The sequence below is a fragment of the Vidua macroura genome, chromosome 1 (genome assembly GCF_024509145.1).
Source record: "Vidua macroura isolate BioBank_ID:100142 chromosome 1, ASM2450914v1, whole genome shotgun sequence".
Lineage (NCBI taxonomy): Eukaryota > Metazoa > Chordata > Aves > Passeriformes > Viduidae > Vidua > Vidua macroura.
The window spans coordinates 46,282,158-46,299,306 of NC_071571.1; the positions used below are offsets into that span (position 1 = coordinate 46,282,158).

A 17,149-nucleotide genomic window follows, 5' to 3' on the forward strand; every position below is an offset into this window, starting at 1 on the left:
AATCAAACTCCCTGCTCATCACAGCACTGACACATATGTGCTCATAACTTAAGGTTAATTGATCTGACAAATGGGTACTGAATATCTGTAGCTTTGTGTTGCAGTCATGATGTCCTCTACTATTGTTATGAGAATCTGTGATTCCATTATTATTTTCCTGGCCTTGACATATCATCATCATAATATTATACACTACATATTATACTTTTATTTACTTCTTCATTCTGTCCTTAATTTTAAATGTCACAACCAGGAACTTCTAGTTTTCAGTTATTAATGCAATGACTGAATTTAGCTGTTCTATCACATACTGTCCATACATTGTTATTAATGAAATTAGATTTCTCTGTTGACCTCAATACTGGAATAAGTATGTTTTTTCAACTTTTGCTTCTACAAGTTGAAGTTGGATGTTCATGACACCCATTAACCCCCAAACTATATTTTATATATCAGTATAGATTGAAAATTCTCAATCCATGATTTATCACCTTATTTTTAATATGCTATATCATATTGCACTTCACCTAATTTTATTTAATTTCTTTTTCTCTAATGCAGGGTTGGGAAGAAACTGTGGATGCTGCGGTCTCTTACTTGTTAAGAACTTGTTTGTCAAAGAGCTCCAAGGAGCAGGCCCTGACTCTCAGCAGCCAGTTGTCCATGCCCAAAGATACCAGCAGACTGAAGAAGAACATCACCCTCTTCTGTGATAGATTGGCCAAAGGTGGTCGCCTTTCATTAAGTACAGACTTGGCCACTCAGCAAGCTGCTGTCATGCCAGGTAAAGACATGAATTTCATGAATGTTCAGAATCCAAAATATTTATTTGCATATTAAAACAAAAAAATTTGCACATTTTACTTTCTTGTTTATTTGCAGTTTGTTTTTCATTGATTGCGGAAATCAAACACTGTTGGTGTTGCTGACAAGTAGAATGACTTAGATAATAAGATAATTTCAGGTCTGAGGTTTTCTCATTTTATTCAACACTTATTGTTGCTCTTGCACAATATGCACAGTAATGCAGCAAATGAAACAGATGGTCATTGTTATGCTGAAAATTCGTATACTTATTTCTTTGCACTTTTCAATTGAATGTGTGCATGTGTATGTTTCTAATGATGGAAAAAGGAGGAATTCTGTTTTCTTGATAAAGAAATGAATATATTTGTATTAGTGGCTTTATGGCATATCTATATGATAAATCATGAAGTAGTGATAACACTAAAAAAAACCTGCAACTTTAGAAAGTAGTAGTTGACTGGGTGATATCTCACAGAAAGCATGAAATTGAAGATGAAACTAATTTGAGTATGTGTTGAGTAATATTTCTCATATAGAATAAGAATGTGGGCAAGATTTCACAGTGCACAATGATTTACATGGATGTCATGGAATTACTATTTTTAAAGGAAATTTTATTAATGTTTTAACTTTTTATTTAAATTTATTTAACTTTTTATTTTCTTTTCTGTACTACTACTTTTTAGTTATAGTGGGAGCAAAGTTTTACTTTTTCTGTAGCGTCTGAAGTTTAGCATCTTTGTACTGTTGCAAGACATTTTCTTCCTGCTGTTTTCCTCCAGTGAGATTGATAGACTCTTTGTAAACATCAGATACTCTTGGTGACTTGGAAACAGGTATTTTTTTCCCATCTTTCTGCTCTAAATCTGGGTTGGCTGTGCAGCTTCATAATCTCCTAAACCGTAATATCACTACAGTCTTTGATGTCAATGCCTTCCTTCTCCTACAGCAGTCTTCAAATCTGTAAGGAAAAGTTTGTATTTTATATATACATCATGCTTAAAATTGGGAGTTTATTTTGTTGGCTTCATGGATATTGTTTTTGATAAGGATTGGAGTTGTGTTAGGGAAGTATCTTGGTTATCAGTATTTTGCTTTCTTGCATTTTGAAGAATAATGAAATTCTTGTTTACTATAATATGAATGGTCTGCACAATGTTTCAGCAGCTCAAAATTCCTTGTTATGAGCAGCTCTCCGTTGCATGTGCCACAGTAAAACAGCTGCAGACTGTGCAGTGGTAGAAATTCTACAAACGTATATTAATTTATTTTAGTGTTAAACTGTTGCCATATCTGGAACCAGATTCATAATCATGTGAAGTAAGGAAGTGAGGCAGAATAAGTGTCATATTTGCTTTACAAATTTCTGTTAGAATTTCTTTGCAAGACTAAAATATATGTGAAGGGCATTTAATTTGTTGAACTTTGATTATATGACCATTGTTTTTCCTCTTAAGAATATTGAAAAGGTGTGAATAGCTGCAGTTCAACTTTTTCCATCTCAACTAATGAGGTGAATTGATTTAATATGGAAATTCACTTCTTCTGATTCAGTTACTAGTGTTATTGAGTTCAAGGAATTAGATTATGATTTTGTTAGGAAAAGAGTAAAATTTCTAAATATTATAAACCAATTAGAAGAAATATCACTCTTGATAGACTTTGCATTTACTCATTAACTGTTGAAAGAATATAATTTTTGAAAGAGGTCGAAATTAAAAAAATGTTATCTTAATTAATGAGAAGCTCATTAGAGAGAAATAGTTCTGTCAAATGCTCAGTATAGCATAGTGTTTAAGTAGTTACCCTCCAGCAGGATATGCTGTGTGATTTGAAACTCTGTGTGTTTGTCTTTGAATGGACTGAGAAAACTTGGAACTTCTTTTTGAGAATAAAGGTTTTAGTGACACTTTTTAAACATGTTTGTCTTGTCACCTCTTCAGGTTTTCTCTGACCATCTCTGCCTTGGCAAATAATGTGGTCTGTTAGAAGCAGATCTGCAGGCAGAAGGAGTTGAGGCTGGCAGCATGACTTGTATCTTGTCTGTGTTTCAGAACTAGCTCTGTGCCTGTACTGGTTCTTCATTAGCAGTTGGAGTGCTCTAGGTACATTTCTGGGATTCATCTGCCTGGTTAGATTTACCTAAAAGAAATTAATTCCTATGTTCAAGTCCACTCCTCAATATGAAAACAGAGCTGTTAGTGGGGATAATCAAAAAATTTGACTCACAGAGTAAGTCCATCTAAAAGCACCTGTTGTGTCTACACATGGAAGAAATTAGAATGATTAGAAAAGGGAAAGCAGTATAGAAAATACCTATGCTGTTGAGTCAAGAGCTCTTTGATAATGCCTAGAAAATAGAGGAACTCCTTTTCCCAGCCCTTAAAGGAGAGAACTGGAATAGGTAGAAGAGAATGAGGTAGAACCATATGTGCAGAGGGAGACTGAGAATTGTATTTGTATCTGAGGATTTATGGCGCTGGATGGTAATGTAGGGGAAAGTTCTTCAGAATGTTTAAGTTCCAAGCCAAGTCAAAGATGGTCCCATAATTATTCAATAGGGTAACCAGCATTAGCTAGAGGATTTTGTTCAATGCCACTTTTTCTTAAGCCCATTCTTTTTCTTAATGACTAAAACCTCTTTTTCCATAGCGACCAACTTTTAAAAATTTTTTAGAAGTGCTTAGGACCCTTCTAGTATTGCAGCACTGTAGCAGGAAGCTCAATTTCTAGAAGTTATATTTAATACATTCAAGATGATGTACCCTGAAATCTAGAGAAATTGCCTGAAGCCGCATTGAAAAGCTGATGATTATCTTGAAGTGTGCTACTATTTGAAAGATGCCTTCAAAAGTAGTTGTCAATATTTGTCATTAATCCAAAAGTATATGTTAGAGGTAGACCATGGTCTCTTCTGGGTCTGGCTTTGTTCACTATTTTAATAGCTTCAGTGATGGAATGTGAGCATGAGTGTTAAAATTGTGGCTTTGCAACAAGCTTGCAGTAGTTTGAGGCATATTGAGAGAGCAGTAATGCTGATCTTGATAAATTAGAGGAGGATCTAAAGTTATTAAGATGATTTTCAGTTGAAGCAAGTGCCAAGGACTCTAGCAAGTAACAATCTGACAAACTAAAATTTGAGAAATAATTCCATAAGCACTATTGCCATAGAATAGGCTCATGGGGTTATTTTGGACCATCAGCTGAATAAAAGACAGCAATATGTTTCCACTAAAGGTGAATTCCAACTTTGGGTTGTAGTCATATGACTTTTAATGAGGAGATATGATTATTTCTTTCTATTCTGCATGGGTAGGATTCACAGGGGAGCACAATTTAAGGAAAACCTAGACGAATTGAATAGAGTTCAGTTTTGTTTCTTCTGAGGGAAAAATAAAGAGAAATTTCAGGGGGGACATGATAGTTTTCCAGTATGTAAGATGTTCTTATATAGGTGATTAAAATTTAATCAGAATCATTGGCTAAATATGATTATAGCTGTAAACCACATCAGGCTATATCATGTACTGTGTTGCCTTTGGCAGTGCATAAACGGCTGGATGAGACGAATGGTGAGAGGTTAAGGGCGTGGTGCCAACCCAAAGTGTGGGTCAGTGCCAGGGAAGTGCTTGGAAAGGTGCTGTAGACCACCCACATTGTCATGTATTGAGTTTAATGGGTGTGAGAATTTATAGCATAAATCCTGATGACCTGCAGTGAGTTAATTCTGTAGCTTTTAATGGTCTCATAATATCTGTGTTGTGCAGGATTGCTTTTAAAACCTTGATGAGTATTAAGTGTGGGTGTTTGAAGACTTGTTTAGATGTCAGTCTGATTGAAGGTCTGTTTCCAATATTGCTTCACCCATATTTTGGGAAGTTTGTTTAATATTTGACTAGAATGCTGTCCTGCTTGTCCTATAATAGTTCCTGATGTGATGTGAAAATAGTGCCTCTATCAGTTCAAGGCTTTGTTCAAGCAAGAATTTTTAAATTTAAATAAGGACTTTAGTTTTGTTTAGACCATCTTTTTTCTTCTGCTTTGTTTTTTTAACTCGACTTCAGTAATTTTTATCTCTTGGCTTCATTAGGAGATCATTGTACTGAGTTTTAGCATGATTTACTCACATAGTTAAGTATAACTGGAGCAGTAGAAAAAATATTTAACCAGAAAGTCAGTAACTGATCTCCATCACAGAAATCTATGGAATGCCAAAGACTGTCATCTTCCCAGATGGCCGAATCCTTAGAACTGAAATTATAAGGAAAAGGAGGAATATTTTGCATCCAGGAAATAGGACTTATAAATAGTTTTGTGTAAGTGTAATATTTGAAAGTTATATAAAGTTAGAGCTAGAAGGCGAGATGAATGCCCATCTGTTTTTTCCCTTTGTGTTCCAATGGGGTTAAGGGATTCAAAACATCAATGACAAAGTTTATCTGAACTCATAAACACCTTGAATGGTATCTTGACAGCTGTTATAGTAACTTAGTGTCCTTGTTGGAAGGTTTTCTTAATGTTTGATATGCATGGTTTTTCCTGCAAATCAGTGTGTTTTATTGTGACTATTGAAAGTGGAGCTGGCAGTTAGTGATATTCTTTAATTATTTAAAACTTTGGAATGTTTTTAGTGCATTCCTCCAGTAACTGTTCTTTAATACTAATTGTGACAAAATGCTAGCATTCTTTCTATGAATGATTTTCAGCCTTACTCTTTGTTTTCTGAAATGGAATACTTTTCCTTTAGCCTGTGCAGGAAGTATATTGTACTGTACTCTGCCCTATCTTAATTTCAAGACCCTTTTCTACAAATTTGTTCCCTAACAGATGTTTCCCATTCTGTATTTATACAGAATCAGCATAGTAGTGTTTACTTGACTAGATACTTTGTTTTCATAGTTTTTTAATTTATCAAGTTGATTATAGTTTTATTTTGTATAATAATGGTTCTACCATTTAGATTATGAATGGGTAAATGCAAAAGGCATTGTTCTTTACCACATTAAGTATATGTATGCACCCAGAATCTATATTCATACTTTAGAAGACAGATTTTTCTAGGGTTTCTTTTCCTTGCATAAGCTTATAAAAACCTGTTTTCAAAATCTTGTGGTGGTATTTATGAGTGAGTACTGCCCCTTTGAAAGCTGTTTTCTTCACTGGAGAACTGGGATGAAACTGAATGTGTCATATTCCTTAAGGAACTCTCTGTTTACATGCTATTAAACTTGGGGAGAATGTTAGTACTAATTGGAAAAACATGTGGATTTGAGATCCTGGGAGAGTAATATTAATTTATATATGAGAATTAGACATAAACATTGCTGCAAGTTCTTAATACACTGAGTGTATCTGCAGGAAGAATAGTAATAGCTTGATCTGAAAAAATAGGATTTTTATAGTTGTAAATTCCTCTCTTACACCCTTAATTATGAATTCTTCAATGGTCATTAGTGGAAGGGAATGTGCAGTATAAGTCAAGTTCTCCAACTTTAATAGACTTAAATTTAGAATGTCATGAAAAATGTAGTGGCTTCCATTTGTACTCGCACAGGTTCCAGTCTGTGTTTGTAATGTTATCTTGGTAGCAATTACAGTAACTTTAACTTTTTTTTCCCCCTGGAGAAGTTAGAATCATGTAGTTTGAATTTCAAGTAGGCTGAAGGCACAGTTACAGAAGTTGGCCCTGAGGCCCACACAATGCTTTTGAACCACCAGCAGATACTTCTAAAAATCATGCGAGGCTGGCAGAGCACAGCTTGAGATCTTTTCCTGTAACTTAAGTATTGTGAGCTTGAGACCATGACACATTGTCAGTTTTGTGTAGCCTCTCATGATGATGCAAAGAAGTGTATAAAAATATAGGTTGTTTCTCACTGATCCGACACAAGTCCAGTGCTGTTTATTTCTGCAGCAGACTATAGTCCATAATGAAGTATGAGTCTCACTTAAGCTATTTTCCATATATTTTCTGTAGGAATAAAATATTGAACTACTTTTTTGTTTTTCTTTTAGTAACCCTTAAAATAACGTTTTTAGATTTTTTCTTCTTATTTTAGTTTTAATATATTGGGTATTCATAAAGATTTTTAGGACTGCTTATTAAATCTATGTAAGGAAGAGTATTCACAAAGGTTGTTGAAAGTACTTGAAAGGATTTTGTAGACCTGAGCAGTGTTCAGCACTGACTGATGAAACTGGTGGTCATTGACCAAATTAGATTCAGCATTTTACCCATCTTTATCATAGTACCTCATCTGTTTCCACTCTTCCCTACCTGCTTCTGTTCAAGTAGCATTTACAAAAGTGTCTAAAGGACATTGGTAAATGTCTTTGAATTTGGGAAATCTAAACCTTAGTAATAGTGCTTATTTCTCATAGAAAATCACTTTGCTAAGGACTTTTTTCTTAAATGTCTCTGGAGGCTTTTACTACCCAAAGCACATTATAATGTGTCAATTAATTCCTACAGATTTCTTGGCACAGGCCCTTAAATACGAAATTGACATTAAGTGACTTTAACTGTTGTAAGGCAAACTCTAACTCATCTTTTCTAACTTCTTTAAGATGATACAGGTTGATCAATTAAATAACTTCATGGATTTCCCTGGGAAGTGGGTTGTTTACAGTCAGTGAAAAATTATTGTTTTAATGTAGAACATAAAACTGAACTCATTTAAATAGAAAGACAGTAAGATTTTTTCAGGTAAGAAAGACAGTAAGATTTTTTATATTTGCTGGCTATATTTATTTAATATATGTGTATGAAGTATAGCTATGTATTGCTGAAGTATTGCATTCATTATTTTTCATTTTCTTAAGTGCTCAAAACTTGTATTTACCTGTTTTGAAAGTTAATATATATTTGCAGGTTGAAAAGTTGTGTACTACTTGTACTGAAACAAAAAAGATCTATCATCACTGTAGAAGTCTTTTTGAAATTCTCAAATTTTTCATACTGCCTTAAGGTAAACATACATTTGGTAAAATATGTACTGTCTTCTCCTTTTAGTTCTTCCTTCTAGTAAGGTTTCCAGTATGGCTCTGATTCATATTTTTTCCCCCTCTGGTTTTCCACAATTGTTTTCTGTATTTCTTCTCTCTACATTTGGCTTCACTGGTTTCCTTCTCCATCCTGTGCCCTTTGATGTCCATGAAACTCCATGCACAGTCCCTTCACTGTGATAGCTGGAGCAAGTACTCCCATCACTAGCCACCCAAGGGAGTAAATTAGTCCAACAGGGAGAGGTGACAACAAAAGGGTAGGAAGACCTTTTCCTGGTCAGCTGTCAATCTGGGGCCCCCAAAGCAGTAACTGCGGGGAAAGTCCTGTGGTACCAGTCTGGATCTGTCAGGCAAGGAGATTTTTACAAGGTTTGACAAAGGCGTAACAGAGACTAAATCCATAAACAGTGCAATCATTGTGTATTTCTGTGTCCAATTTGTGCAGCTCTGCATGGCTGAACTGTTCTGCCAGTTTAAACATAACTTTCTTCTCTCCATCTAATTGCAATGATAATCACATAAGAATGATAAGAGCAAAGAAACTCCTCTAACTCTTGCAGCCCTTAACATTGTCATGCGCTCCCGTTAAATTGTGTTGGGTGAGCTAACAATGAGACATGCTATAGTATATAATGGAACATGACACAATGCTGCAGCTTTAATTTGACTTCTAGTTCTTTGTGTTGGAAATATTTCTTCAGAAAATTATCAGCTGTTCACAATGGACAGTTCTACCTTGATATAAAAGCCTAGAAATAAGTGAATAGTAATATATCAAGCATTTTAAACTAATTGTTTGGGTTCTATTTTTGAGACTAAAATATGCCCCTTGTCCCATAAAGCTGATTTAGTGAAAAGGAAGGGGAGTAGCAAGTCATTAGGGAGAATTTTGGGAGAGCTTATAGCAACAAGTTTTTGTGGTACCTTAAGAAAAGCTTAAGAACAGTTTAGTAGAGCCAGAAACTTAATTGCTTGGCTCTCTGATGTGGATCTTTACTCTTTGTATTTTCTTTCCATTGTAACTTCCTTAGCTCTTTAAAACTTTTATTTCTATTGTTTTAGTAATTCTGGTCATTTATTTATGTGGAAAGGAAAATTGAACTATGCAGGAGATAAGTGATGTTCCCAAGGTTATACTGTAATACTCTGTATTAAACAGAGTTCAAATATGCCTTGCAGTCTTGTCATACCTCCTATGTGCACCTTTTTTTAGGTGTTTTACTGTTAAAACACAGATTAAGACATTGTGGTGAACCTAACAACACATTGCAGCCTGTTCTTACATCATTTGGCTTGGTTCAGGTGAGTACACTGAAAACAGGAACTCTGAATGTCAGACATGGGAAGAAAGTAGGGAACAATGTCTGAGGTGGTCTTTAATTTTAATTCACTTGGTCAACTTTCATCACCCTGCAGGACTGAAATGATATTTCCCCTAGTGGTTAATTTTCAGGGATTATATAAATAATGGTAAAGCATTTGAATATTTTTTTTTAATTGAAATGAAAACACTGATAGAAAATAGAAGCTTTTTTTTTCCCCTTAGGGCAATCCAAGTTCCAGTGTTGTGAAAAGGGGAAAATAAGATGGAAGAGTAACAAGACACATTTTTTTGTAGGGTTGTGAAAAGGTTTTTATTATGTTGTTTAGAACATCTCCCCTCTTCAATTGATATTACAGCTGGCAAAAACCACAGGGGAAAGGAGTACAAAGGTTAAGAAGGCTAAAGCAATAACATTTTTTAAAAAAATGAATAATTTAAAGAGGAAAATGTCATGCATAATGAATAAAAAAGAAATCCCTCTTGAGATTTGAGATTCATTCATTTGTGGTACTATGAAATTTAGTTGGCAGTATTGCAATTCCAACTTGCCTCGACTAAGTACAGTTTGGATCAACACATTAGTGCCTTGGTGTGCACGATTCTATTGCTGGCTCTTTGCATTGAAATTAAATTTTAATATGTCCTACTTAGGTATAAGTGGTCACAAATGATTCATAATGTTGAGGTAAGCTTTTGGTGAAAATAATTGTCCGTTGAGAAAATTTCCCCTAATGATCCTGCTTGTCACTGGACTTTATTTTCTATGTTGTTTGAAACATTTAGAGACCACAAGCAAAAATAAACTTCTAAAATCTGCATTAATAAGGTAATTGTTCAAAACTATGGAAAAAGTATTGCTAATGGAGAAAAGTGTACAGTCTCTGACCTTCCATTTCAGAAGATTCAATAATAGCAGGTAAAAAAAAAAGTAAAGCTAAAACCTGGATAGTTATTTTAAGAGGCTGCAAATTCTGTAATTTTTAAAAATAAAGCCAAACTTTAATAATGTAGCATAATAATTTTATTTAAGGTATGATATTAATGAAGATTCAGTCTTTTATGTCTAGTTAGGCTTTGGATTTCCACTTGCCAGGTTTGGTTCCTCTAAGCTTTTGTTTCCTGTGATATTTGAAGAACAGCCTATATCATGAAGTGCACTGGTATTTGTGCATGAGCTGCAGCCATTTGAAGACCATAATTAGCTCTGCAGTTTGCATGACATTACTTTTCCTTTGCAATCCCTATCTAGACAAGACCACCAAAAAATTAAAGGGGTTGTCTACCTTTCTTAAGTACAACCATGGCAAATTATCCATCTACAAATAGTTATAAGCAGAGAGATGATACAGAAGAATGAAGCAGGATATGTCTAGTATATTGACTTATTCAGTTTCTTCTGACTGGGAGTAGCATCCTTCAGTCAGCAGAGATGCAGCGGCTTACACATCAGGAGATGTTGTGACCATTATTTCAGGTACATAATCCATTTATTTTACATTTGCTATTCTTGGTTTTTTGGCACATTTAGGTTGAGTAAACCTGATTCTCTTATGTTGCCATAAATTAGGTGCACCTTAGCTGAAATTGCTACTGTTACATTATAAACTGCCCTAAGCAAGTGTGACCAGAATGAGGTAGTTGTTTCCATAATTATTTTTTTATATATGTTATCACTGAGTTTGTCTTGCAGCTTTTGAAGGTCTGTTTAGTCTTCAGTTAAAAAAAATTTTAAAACCCACTTGAACAATAAAGGTATTAATGCTATTTTTTCCTTAATATTCAGGTCACTTTAAAATGAAGGTGTTTGTATACATGGGATTGATTACATGATTTCTATTATGCAGGCAATGTAAGTAACATGTACAAGTTTATGGAACTCTGTGGTGAATTAACAGTGTAAAACTGTATGTACATCACTAACACCATTTACAGTGTATTTGCTCTTCCACATTACCATAAAGAAGTCCAATAAATCTAAACCTAGTGAAAATTTCATATTTTATACATGCAGAACTGATTTTTCAATTACTTCAGACTTTTTCAGAGCCTAATCCAAATCCTGATGAAATCTGTGGGAGTTTTTCCACAGACTTCAGTAAGCTTTGGCTCAGGCCCCCACTTTTCAGTTTTTCAGACAGAATTGCCAAAAATCTGCAGAGAGCCAGGCACTTGGAAGGTTTTCACTTGCAAAGTACAGCTGGTTTTGAGTTGCATACAGGAAAGTTCCCAGTGCTTTTTTGAAACAAAAAAAATTTAGTTTTAAAGGTCTTTTAACTTTATGTAAAAGGGTGGCTTTAACATTTGAAGCTGAAATTGCCTTGGGTCTTAGTCTAAGCATGACAAACTCTGTACTAGAAGATTGTTTTTAAAATGCATACTTGTATGATAACAAAGCTTTGAACTGCAGTTTAAATATAACTTCAGCAAAAATTTTCTTGGGTTGTGAGTTTCAGAGAGCCAGGGATGTCTGTACTAATAAATGATTTCTCTTTGTTTTGGTGGTGTGGTTTTTTTTTTTTTTTGGTTTTTTTTTTTTTTTTTTTTCCCTTTTCTGCAGTGGAAAACTATGCTGCAATTAAAGAATTACTCCCTGAGGTTAACTGCACTAATTTGAGAGAGAGCTCTTGAACTTCAGGGGACATTACCCAGCCAGCTCCATCTGGTGATGTAGAGGAGTTTTCAGTGCCTCTGAGTGGTTGGATTCCAAACCTGGAGGCAGATGTAGTTGGACATGCTGGGTTTTAGAGAGCACAGGACAGCCAGTGCCTCAGCAAGGGTCACTCGTACCCTTGGGTATCAGCCTAAGGATTAAAATACTGCCATTTTGAGGCAGCATCTTGGATTGTGGATGGCAGTCAATGTTCCTCAGTAGCTATGTTGTGAATTGCACCCCCATGGTCTTGATAGATTTTTCTTAGGGAGAAAAAGGATAGCATCTTCCTGAATCTAAATGCCTGACATTGTTACAAAGCTGTGTATCATCAGTATATCATCAGTATTAAACTGGCAGATTTTTTTTTTTTTTAATTTTTCTGGGTTTTTAAAGAATGAGAGCATGTTTAGGACTGTTTGCTTTTTGTGAGTAGTCAGCTGTTAAGGCTGTTAATGAGCCCTGTATCAGTGGTTCAGCTAATGTTCACATGGTAAGTGAAGGTCCATAAATTCATGTTTCCCTTGCTCCTGTGTTTATTCAACTTGCCCATCCCTAAAACTTTGAAATGGTATCTGAGCTGGAAAATGTCATCAAATCAAACATATGCGGTGCTTCATGGCTCTGGCAGATTTAAATTTTTTTAAAAAAATAATTCTTTTTTTCCTAATTGTGTCCTGGCTGAAACACAAAGACTGATGATAACAAGGATGCAAAAGGAAAGAGTTCATAAACTTGAATCCTTAAGGTTTTGTCTACATTCAGTTACACTTTGAGGCAAAGACTTAGCTCACCCTCTACTAATTAGATTATTGCCAAAGAACTAAGAAAAGAGTAATGTGTATTTAGCTACGTAATGCTGAAGTATTTTTTTTAGGATTGTAAAAGCCTTCAGCAAACTGGTAAAAACTGCAGGCTTAGTGGGTTTCATGCAATTATCATGGTAGGCTGCATATCTGGTGGGTGTTTGCTGCGTATTCTAAGTGCAAATACCACAGTGGGGTGCTTTGCCAGGAGCTCTGTCTTTTGATGATAGATGTACTTTATTAATTCTGACCCTAACCAAAGCTTGACTTACTCCACTTTAAGAAAACAAGTTAACTGTAAATTAGAGATATCACCAAAAAGGGTATTACTTCAAAGCTGGGACATGATTAGGGAGATGTTCCACTGTTTTAATTGAGTCTCAATTTTAATGACTTACTGTCTTCTATGTAACAATAAACAGCTGTGCCACACTGTGTTTCAAAGAACATTTACTCAGCTTTTAAATTTACCATTAGAGATCAAAGAGAAGGTTTGATGTATATGCATGATGAAGGATGCCTCAATTCAAATGGATGGGTGAATAGAAATAGTGCAGCTAGAGGTAATAAATATTATGAACAATCTTTTTAATGTAAGTTATGTGGTGCTGAACTATATTAAATTTTATGGCTGCACTGAGAAATCTTCTGTAATTATCTTAAAACTCTATCAGAGTATTGATAGGCATGTGTTTCTTCTAGCACTTTTTTCAAACAAACTTTTCAGTCAAAACTGAGGGTTTTTAAAGTGAAAATAATTGCTGATGACATTCTTGAAACCAACTTGTAAATGAATGGATGCTTGAATTACATATAGGGATTTGTGGAGGAAAATCAGGGTAAAACCTTGTTGAATGATCAGACTTTCCAATCTTAAAATGTATTTAAATAGGTATGAATTAGTTGGTTTTATTTTCTCTAAAATGGAGCAGGTTTCTTGTAACCAGAGTAGTCATTAGGGGTATTAGGTTGCTGTTCAGAGATGCTTAAATGAAGTTATGAACTGACATTCTCATTTGAATCAGGTTGTTAATAAAGCATGGAACAATGTGACAGGAGTTACGCAGGAGATTAAAGTTAGCGCAATAAATTATGTTCGATATACTGGGTCTGGTTACATTTTACCAGGAAGTTGTTGAGTTGAGATGGAGAAGATTCTATGGAGTAATGTAAAATAGACTCCAGCCAGATATGATGAAGTATTTAAATATGTTAAGATCTAGAGGTCATATAACATGTTACAGACGGGATTTTCTTATGCTCCTGTGATTAAAAGTCCTTCTGAAAGTAAGACAAGTTCTTATGATGCCTGTGGCAGTAAACAACTGCCATGTTTCCCTACAAAGGGACTGTATTGGCAGAATTAATACTTTGCAATTATATCCCAGTCTGAGGAGAAAAAATGAAGCAGTTGTGCTTGGATACATCATTTAATTAATATCAAGGGGAAAATGCTTGTTATATAATTTTACAACAGATTTCTCAAATATTTTCAAATAAAAATACTGGAGTCTATGTCAAAAAGAGCCTTGGTTTTGGTCATTTTGCAGCACATTAAAACCAGTTTTCTTTTAGCTTAGTGTGAAATTGATTCTCATGTGGATAAGTTGATTCTCTCTGGCTATTGAATTACATATACATGACATCATTTTGATTAGTATAGTTGTAGTGTATGTTGTAAACCTTGTGAAGAAATAGAAGAAGTGTTCAGTTATACTTCTCACAGTTAATCTACTCTGAATTTGGGTCCATGGTATGTAGAAGATATTCCTTCCAGTGTGTACTTTGTGATTCACTGTAAAATAGGAAGTTTGTTTTTTTTTTTTTTAACACTTTGCCAAATCAAGAAAGCACTTCATTTGTTGGGTCAAATCATTCTTATTTAATGCAGGTATACCACTTTAGCAGGCATGACCATCAGTGGTTGGGAGTAGGTGTTAAGGGAGTGATAATCATTCATTTGCAGACCTGTGGTAAGGTTGTGCTAAGGAGAGCTTTATTATGTCTGGCACATTTTCTAAGAAGAAGGAAAGATCTTTGTTGTGGATGCTGTTTGTGATGTTATATTTTTGTCAGCTGAAGAATTTATCTTAGTAGAATGAAAAAGGAATAGATATGATTGAGACTCACCGTGGTAGGCTGCTTTAAGAAATTCTTGGCAGGTGCAGCAGTCTGATCCTTCTGAACAGTGAAATAATTGCTTTGATGAACAAGATAAGGATGAAATCCTGGCCCCATTGAAGTCACTGGGAGTTTTGCCATTGACTTAATTTAGTCAGAATTTCTCCTTTTTACTTGACAGTTCTCTGTTACTGTTCTAACATTCACGCAGTGTTTGGTAACCTGACTTAGCAGAATGCATGAGAGTGAACCCTGAAGTAGACTTCTTTTAAAAGTACCTTCAGAGTCCGAATTCACATCAGTTGGGTCTTCTTTTGGTGTTTGGACAAAAGGAAGGTACAGAAGGTTTGTTTTAGCTTTTTTGCAAATTTGATCTTAGTAGAAAGGAAAACACAACTACAGAACTCCATTTTGGGAGGAAAAAAACCTAGAGGGCTGTAGAAGCCACATTTTTCCTTGTAACTTAGATGCTATGATGGCTGTGCTATACTCTTGTCTTTGTGACAAGTACAGAGGCAAAGGTATAAAGAAAATATGAAAATTGAATTTATTTATTTCTATTAATTCCTACAGAGCACCAAATAGGAAACACTCAGCATGCTGTATTTATAGCTGTCCCAAACCCTTTGCAAAGACTGACTTGAGCAAATCCCACAAATTTGTTGAAATCTTCAAAGGAGAAGAAGGTAAGGATCAATTAGGGAAGAGAAGAAATAGAAAGAATCTGAAAGTACTTATTACTTTCAGTTTTAATTATATGTTGCATTTGTTGCAAATAAAATACAAAGTATCTAATTATTCACTTTTAACATGGACTGTAACAGAGAGGGCTTTTTGTGTAATTGGTACTTAACAAATTCAGCCATTTAGGTGGTACCCAAAAACAACCCCCACAAGTGTTAGAGAGCTCACAGGATAAAATGGACAGTTTGCTTTAAGTAGCATTTCATGATAGAGAAAGTGCAGATGCTGCTGCAAGATGTATTGTATTTCCATAATCAGTGATAGATAACAAGAATTGTTTAACAATCTGTATCCTATGTGTGCACTTAAGCCATGGGCAGATCAATAAAAAAGCATTAAGCCTGGTGCCAGCTGAAGATATTATACCTGCAGGCTGTTTGGCTATATAACGGAAACTGGAGCTGGATTTCAGTAACTCTATTTAGGTAAATCATTATCTAGACAATGTCTTTTCCAATTTCTCTTTTAGTTCTGGGTCATTTGGAAAGGGAAAATCTATATTTAGCCAATGGAGTTTCTTTTTTAACATTTCTAACAAGTCTTTTTTTCTGAATATGAACAAAGTATAGCTAGTATTTTAATGTAAATGATGTAGTGCTTACTAACAATAATACAATCTTTTATTTGAAGTTAATCCTGAGTTCATCTGTTAAAATTAATTAGGATAATATTTTTCAAGGCTTTGCAAACCTCTAATTTATTGTCATATACTCAGAATGTTGAGGGGTGTATTGCATTCTAGATACTGGCCTGATTTCCTAAATTTTGAATGAGGAAGAAAGTACATTGGCCTGTAGGGAACTGTTTGTTGGATATGAAATCACGTTCAAAACTTATAGTTTCAGAAAAGATCAGAGTTAAGAAGCATTTTAACAATGTTCAGAGGGGACATGGAATCTTCACTGTGAAGTCTTACACTCTCAAGACAGGCTACCATTGCTCTGCTTCACTTGGTGTTATAGACATGACCAAATTAAAGCAAAGGGGTGGAGAACACTTTTTTTACCAATGAAATGTATTCTTGGCCTTTATTTATTCTGTGTTTGAGGTCATTAAGCTTATTTTATGGAGAGGAGCTGAGACAACCTAGCATGCTTCAGTAATCTTGAGAGAAGATTACTTGAAGAGAATCATTATGCCACAGTAAGCTTGGCTATACAACAAATTCTTTATTTGAACACAGATTTTCAATGGAAGGAAGTTAAGAAGCATGATGTTTACATAGTGGGATTTTTTTTTTGGTGGTGTTTTGTGGGGTTTTTGATGAGTCTTGTTTATTTATAAATTGTCTCCCATCAAGTTACTGTTTTTAATGAAGGAGTTCAGATCTTACCAAGGTTTGGAGGAGTTGTAGTGCTGTTGGAGTGAAAGTTGATATCAAGTCCAAAAAACCCCAACTGGTCAGTCAAAATGATGTAATTGTATTATCATATTGAATACTTCTTCTGTCTAATGACATGAACAGGACAATATTTGATAATAGTGTTTGTAGTAAATTTGACTCTAAAATATTTAGAATAACTTCAGATATCCCACAATTGTGCGCATTAAGAGATTGCTAGTGCTGTTAATGAACTGTCAAAAGAAGTTGATAACACATGTCACAGGTGTGAAGTCAACAAGTGACAGTGATGATCTTTGGATCTCATATTTTTAGATGGTCTTTGGTTTGCCACTCAGATACAGGTGTTT

At 34.8% G+C, this 17,149-nt stretch overlaps 1 protein-coding gene across 4 annotated transcripts in view; it reads left to right on the plus strand.

The window, feature by feature from the left end:
* The window catches only part of BBS9 (Bardet-Biedl syndrome 9), a 299,597-nt gene that overhangs the window by 145,826 nt on the left and 136,622 nt on the right, over nucleotides 1-17,149 (plus strand). For 3 of the 4 annotated variants that reach the window (XM_053990445.1, XM_053990515.1, XM_053990680.1), the window contains exon 22: nucleotides 562-784. In XM_053990445.1, coding sequence (XP_053846420.1) covers nucleotides 562-784 — 223 coding nt within the window. Of the gene's footprint in view, nucleotides 1-561; nucleotides 785-15,286; nucleotides 15,400-17,149 lie in introns of all 4 variants that reach the window. The other variant, XM_053990599.1, reaches the window with a different exon arrangement.